We start from the raw sequence: 7,200 nt of genomic DNA, 5'->3' as shown, positions 1-7,200 counted from the left end.
TTTTGGTTGAAAAAACATATCTCTAGTAGAAAATGTAACTTTCTTGTAATTTGAAATTGTTTTATTCTATTTGTAAAAGATTCTATGTCAGAAATGTAATTTACATTTTATTTTTTTAAATATTATTGGTCAAGGAAAATGAAAACTTTTTCAGAGAACTAGTTTTTTTTTGAAAATTCTTCCTCTGAGAAATTCGAATATTGTTTGAGAGTTTAATTATTTGGTTGAAAATTATTTATTTTTTGTTAAAGATTTATTTATTTTTTACTGAAAATACAACTATTTTGTTGAAAATTCAACTGTTTCTAACAAAATTAATTTATATTTAAATTTGAACTGATTGGTTAAAAATTAATTTGTGTAAGTTAAGAATTCAACTAATTTGTTGAAAAAAATTTTTTTGCTTGGAAAAACAGATCTTTAGTAGAAAATTTAATTTTCTTGTAATTTAAAATTGTTTTATTCCATTTATAAAAAATTCTGTTTGAGAAACGAAATTTAAATTTTATTTGTTTTTTTTTTTAAATTATTATTGGTCACGGAAAATAAAATTTGTTGAGAGAATTAGTTTTTGTTAAGAAATATTCCTCTGAGAAATTCAAATATTGCTTGACAATTTAATTATTTGGTTGAAAATTATTTATTTTGTGTTACAGATTTATTTGTTTTTTTTTTTACCGAAAATACAACTATATTCTAGAAAATTAATCTGTTTTTCTGAAAATTAAACTATTGGTTAAAAGTTAACATTTTTATTAAAAATTCTATATTTTTTAAATCGTCTCTTTGGTTAAAAATTCTAACTGTTTGGTTAAAAATTAATCTGTGTAAGTTAAGGATTCAACTAATTTGTCGAAATGTAATTGTTTTTTTATTCCATTTGTAGAAAATTCTGTTTCAGAATCGTAATTTAAATTTTATTGTTTTATTTGTTAAATATTATTGGTCACAGAAAATAAATTTTTTTGAGAGAACTAGTTTTTTCGAAAATTCTTTCTCTGAAAAATTCATATATTGGTTAAAAATTGAACTATTTTGTTAAAAATTATTTCCTTTTTGATAAAGATTTTTTTATTTTTTACTGAAAATACAACTATTTTGTTAAAAATTGAACTCTTTCATTAAACTTTTTTTTCTTTAAAATGTTTAATAATTTCGTAGAAGATTCAACTATTTGGTTGATGATGAACTTTTTTGGTGAAATTGCAGATTTCTATAGAAAATTCAACTATTTTGGTTGAAAATTTAATTGCTTTGTAAAATGTTAGTCTTCTAGACTTAACAAATTAACAATAACTTAGAAAATTAAACTATGTGGTTGTTAATTAATTTTTTGGATGAAATTGCATATTTTTTGTCGAAAATTCAACTATTTGGATTAAAATAGAACTTTTTTGTCAAAAATTTAACGGTTTTGTTGAAAATCCACCTTCTTGTCTAAAACGTTTAATAATTTCGTAGAGAATTCAACTATTTTGTTTAATAATGAAATTTTTTGTATAAAATTTAACTGCTTAGAAATTTCATTTTTTTTTCTTAAAAATTTTAATAATTTCTATCGAAAATTCAACTATTTTGGTTGAAAATTTAATTGCTTTCTAAAATATTAGTCTTTTAGACTTAAAAAATTAACAATAACTTGGAAAATTAAACTAAAATTAAACATTATTATATAATGTTAATGTAATACACAATATTGGTTAAAAATTGAACTGTTTTGTTAAAAATTATTTCCTTTATGTTGAAGATTTTTTTTTTTTTGACTGAAAATACATCTATTTGGTTGAAAATTAATCTGTTTTTATGAAAATTAAACTATTTGGTTAAAAATAAACATTTTTCTTAAAAATTGTTATATTTGTATTAAAAATTCTATATTTTTTAAATCGTCTTTTTGGTTTAAAATTTGAACTGTTTGGTTAAAAAATAATTTGTGTAAGTTAAGGATTCAACTAATTTGTTGAAAAGTATTTTTTTTTCTTTAAAAAAACATATATTTAGTAGAAAATGTAACTACCTTGTAATTTGAAATTGTTTTTGTTCTATTAATGAAAGATTTTATGCCAGAAATATCATATAAATTTTATTTTTGTAATATTATTGGTCAAGGAAAATGAAAAATTTTTCAGAGAACTAGTTTTGTCGAAAATTCTTCCTCTGAGAAATTCATATCTTGGTTGGGAATTAACTATTTTCTTGAAAATTCAACTTTTTTAATGAAAACTAAATTATATTTTTGTTAAAAATTAAATTATTTGGTTGAAAATTAACATTTTTCTTAAAAATTCTTATTTTTGTATTAAAAATTCTATATTTTTTAAATCGTCTTTTTGGTTTAAAATTTGAACTGTTTGGTTAAAAATTAATCTGTGTAAGTTAAGGATTCAACTAATTTGTTAAAATGTATTATTTTGTTTTGTTGAAAAGATATATCTCTAGTAGAAAATTTAACTTTCTTGTTATTTGAAATTGTTTTATTCCATTTGTAGAAAATTCTGTTACAGAAACGTAATTTGAATTTTATTCTTTTATTTTTTAAAGATTATTGGTCACGGAAAATAAAAATTTTGAGATAACTAGTTTTTTTGAAAATTCTTTCTCTGAGAAATTCATATATTGGTTGAAAATTATTTATTCATTTGTTAATGATTAATTTTTTTAACTGAAAATTCAACTATTTGTGCTAAAAATTAAACTAATTGGTAGAAAATTAACATTTTTTTAAATTCTTATTTTCCTATGGAAAATTCTATTTTTTTGTTTTGTTATATTTTTTTTGCGAAAAATTGTCTTTTTGGTATAGTATCTTTTTTTTGAAAAGACATAATCTTAAAAATCTTAAGTAGTATCTGAAAAATTCAAATCTTGGTTGAAAATTGAATTATTTGGTTGAAAATTATTTATTTATTTGTTAAAGATTAATATTTTTACTGAAAATTCAACTATTTATGTTTAAAATTAAACTATTCGGTTGAAAATTATTTATTTCTTTGTTAAGGATTAATTTTTTCACTGAAAATTCAACTATTTGGTTGAAACTTAACATTTTTCTTAAAATTCTTATTTTCCTATTGAAAATTATATATTTTTTTTGTAGACAAATCCTTCTTTTTCCTTAAAATTTAAACTGTTTGGTTAAAAATTAATCTGTGTAAGTTGAGAATTAAATTAATTTTTTGAAAAGTAATTTTTTTGGTTGAAAAGACATATCTCTAGTAGAAAACTTAACTTTCTTGTAATTTAAAATTGTTTTATTCCTCTTATAAAAAAATTCCGTTTCAGAAACATAATTCAAATTTTATTCTTTTATTTTAAAAATATTATTGGTCAGAGAAAATTTAAAAAAATGAAGTTTAGTGGTCTCCTATAATAGCAATTTGTTCTCGTAGTATTTCTATTTATATTTTTTTATAGTTTCCTTCTATTATATTTTTAGTAAATTTTTTTATTATTGGCTGCAAATTCATCTATTTTTATTTAAAAAATTATCCTTTTGGGTTGAAAATAAAAATTTTTTTATTGCGAATTTGACTGCTTTGATAGAAAATTAAACTTTCTGTTTTAAAATTCATGATTTTGATATTAAAAATGTAACTGAAATATTTATTGAATCAAAATTTAACTATATGTTTGAAATTTCGTATTTTTGGTTTAAATTTTAAAAATGTTAAAAATGTTAAAATTTTTGGAAAATTCGTCTTTCTGGTTGTAAAATTCGTCATTTTAGTCAAAATTTCATCTCTTTTATCACAAATTTGACTATAGTATTGAAAAGATCGTCTTTTTTAGCCAGAAATTAATCACCTTGGTTGGCAATTCACCCTTTTTGTTGAGAACTCATATTCTTTAGGATGAAAATTAAATTTTTAAATTAAAATTTCAAATGATTGGTTGAAAATTGGTATTTTTCTTCTTTAAAGTTAAATTATTTCGTTATAAATGCAACTGCTTCTTTATAAATTTAATTTTTGTTAAAAACTAAATTATTTGATTGAAAACTTGTTTTTTTGGTTTAAAAATTCATGTTTTTAAATTTGAAATAAAATTTTTTGGTTGAGGATTTAGGTTTTTTTTTATTTAAAATTTTTTGAATGAAAATTCGACTGATTTGCAACAAAATTTTTATATTTTTTATTGAGACTTTAACAATTTGGATGGAATATTTTTTCTTTCTTGACTGAATAATCTTTGTTGAAAATTCGTCTTTTCGATTGTGTAATTTATTATTTAAATTTAAAATTCATCTCTTTCGTTAAAAGTTGGCCTTTTTGTCTTTTTGGTTTTAAAATTTATGTTTTTCATAGCAATTACATGTTTTTTTAAGGAAAATGATTTTAGTTTTAATTAAAAATTCGAATAATTAATTGCGAATTTGTCTCTTTTGTTTTAAATTCCAACTATTTTGTTATAAATATAACTGTTTGTTAAAAATAATTGTTGTTGTTGAAAATTCAACTTTGTGGTTGAAAGTACATTTTTCTTAATTAAAAATTATCTTTTTTTTAAATTAAACTTTTTGGGTTTAAAAGTAAACTGTTTTCGAAAACAGTCGACTTGATTGATTTAAAATTAAAAAATACTTGTTGGTCTAAATATTTACTATTACATTTTATGTAGAGAACACAACTTTTTTGGTTTAAAATTCCACTTATTGGTTGAAATTTGAACTATTTCGTTGAAAATAAATTTTTTTGGTTAAAAATTTGCCTCTTTGTTTAAAAGTTAATTTTTTCGTAAAAATTCAACTGTTTCGCAGAAAAATCGTCTGTTGGCTTAAAAGTTCAACAATTTACATGAAATTTTTTTTCTTTCTCGCCTGAAAAAATTCTTTTATTTTGAAAAAATGTTTCTTTTTGAAAATTAAAATTTTAAATTTTATAGAAAATTAATCTTCTTGGTTGAAAATTCATGTTATATGTTTCAAAGTTTATCCCTTTTAGCAGAAATTTTATCTTTTTTTTATTAAAAATAAAACCATTAAATTTTTTGTTGAAAATTCATCTTTTTAGGAATAAAAAATATTTGACCCTTTTGCTTGAAAATTTAATTACATATTTGGTTGAAAATGCAACTGTTTTTTTTAAGATTACTCCTTATTGTTTAAAAATGAGATGATTTGGTTTGAAAATTCTTCATTCTCGGTTAAGAAATTGTCTTTGCAGGTTCAAAATTAAATATTTTGGTTAAAAAATTTAACTATTTTGTTGAAAATTCAAGTATTTTGTTTTTAAAAAAATTTTTTCTTGAAAATGTAACTGTTTGGTTGAACATTCGTATATTTGGACAGAAAATTCGTCCTTTTGGATTGAAAATTCGTTGTTTTTTTTAGTTGTAACTGTTTTTAGTTAAAATTTTATCTTTTATGTTTAAAAATTCGAGCACTTGGTTGAAAATTCTTCTCCATAGGTTTTAAAATTCAACAATCGGGTTAAAAAATCCAAATTTTTTGTTTATAAACAATTTTCATACATAATTCTGGTCTTCGAATATTAATGGTCAATGAAACTAAAAAAATTGATAAGGAAAAAATCAGGGAATTTCGAAAACGAAGTTTTTCGGCCGCCCTGAACAAAGAAAAAATTGTTTTTTTTTTTAATCCATAAATTAAATTATAAATATCACAGGTAACTCTGATGTCCCTGGACGAAAAAAGTAAAAGTGATTTAACCAATGACAAATGCTACAAAGAAACGACAAAAGAAAATGTTTTGCGTGGTAAGATTTGAATAAATTTTTCTATAAATTTCGAACGAATTTCGAAATATTTTTTTACTCTTGCTTTTTTTAATTATATTTCTGCAGACGATGGTCAAGAAGCTTTGGAAGAAAAGCAAAGACCGCAAACTGCAGATGGTAAAAAAAATTATTCAGTTCTTGGAGTGGGCAAAACGCCTAGGGATCAAGATGATTCGGGAATATTTCTCTATGTTGATATGCATGGTCACGCATCAAAAAAAGGCATTTTTATGTATGGGAATTATTTTGATGATTCAGAGGATTCGATGACTTGTATGCTGCTGCCAAAATTGATGTCCATCAATAATCCTAATTTTCACTTTACCTCGTGCAATTTTGCGGAAAGGAATATGTATTTGATGTGAGTATTAATTTTATTTTATTTATTTATTTTTCAATATCGTTTTGTCTTCTTCGTTTAAATTTGAATTATCTGAAGTAATCTGGTATGTAGCTTATAAAAATGTTTGATTTTCTCTTTAAAATCATAAATTGTTTTGTTTTAAAAGTTTCCAGTTTTTGGAAATGTTGGAAATCTCTATTAGTTCAAATTTTAAAATAGTGCTTATTAGGTTCAATAAATGTTTGTTGAAAATTAAGTTTTTTGTTGAAAATTCATGTTTTCTGTTTGAAAATTCAACTATTTGGTTGAAAATTAAACTTTTATTTGAAAATTCATAGTTTTTGTTTTGAAAATTCAAAAGTTTTGTTAAAAATTTATCTTTTTGACGTGGAAGTTCAAATATTTTGGTATAAAATTCAACTGTTTGGTTAAAAAATAATTTTTTTCTTTGGAAATTCATATTTTCTGTTTGAAAATTTAACTAATTGGTTCAAAGTTTTTTTTCGGAAATTCATATTTTCTGTTTGAAAAATCAACTATTTTTTAAACATTTGTTTTTTTTTAAAGTTCAAGTATTATAGCATAAAATTCAACTATTTGGCTGAAAATTATTTTTATTTTTGAAATTTATTTGTTTTTGTTTTGAAAATTCAAAAGATTTTTTTTTAAATTTGTCTTTTAGAGTTGAAAGTTTAAATATTTTGTTATAAACTTTAACTATTTGGTTGAAAATTAAGTTTTTAAATGGAATTTCATATTTTCTGTTTGAAAATTTAACTAATTGGTTCAAAGTTTTTTTTTCGGAAATTCATATTTTCTGTTTGAAAAATTAACTAATTGGTTAAAAATTAATTTTTTTCGGAAATTCATATTTTCTGTTTTAAATATCAACTGTTTTTTTAAACATTTGTTTTTTTTTCTCAAAAGTTCAAGTATTATGGCATAAAATTCAACTATTTGGTTGAAAATTCCTTTTTTTTGAAAATTCAAAAGTTTTGTTAAAAATTTGTCTCTTTGAGTATTTTTTGTTTGAAAATTTAACTAATTAGTTAAAAATTAATTTTTTTCGGAAATTCATATTTTCTGTTTGAAAAATCAACTGTTTTTTTAAAGATTTATCT

At 20.9% G+C, this 7,200-nt stretch overlaps 1 protein-coding gene across 1 annotated transcript in view; it reads left to right on the top strand.

The window, feature by feature from the left end:
- The window catches only part of LOC117178400 (cytosolic carboxypeptidase-like protein 5), a 57,118-nt gene that overhangs the window by 30,334 nt on the left and 19,584 nt on the right, over nt 1-7,200 (top strand). Inside the window, exons 5-7 of the mRNA XM_033369828.1 lie at nt 5,625-5,715; nt 5,803-6,097; nt 6,176-6,182. Coding sequence (XP_033225719.1) covers nt 5,625-5,715; nt 5,803-6,097; nt 6,176-6,182 — 393 coding nt within the window. The remainder of the gene's footprint in view (nt 1-5,624; nt 5,716-5,802; nt 6,098-6,175; nt 6,183-7,200) is intronic.

This window comes from Belonocnema kinseyi, chromosome 8, assembly GCF_010883055.1.
Source record: "Belonocnema kinseyi isolate 2016_QV_RU_SX_M_011 chromosome 8, B_treatae_v1, whole genome shotgun sequence".
Lineage (NCBI taxonomy): Eukaryota > Metazoa > Arthropoda > Insecta > Hymenoptera > Cynipidae > Belonocnema > Belonocnema kinseyi.
Note: the sequence above shows the minus strand (reverse complement) of the source record. Positions and strands in the feature narration are given on the sequence as shown.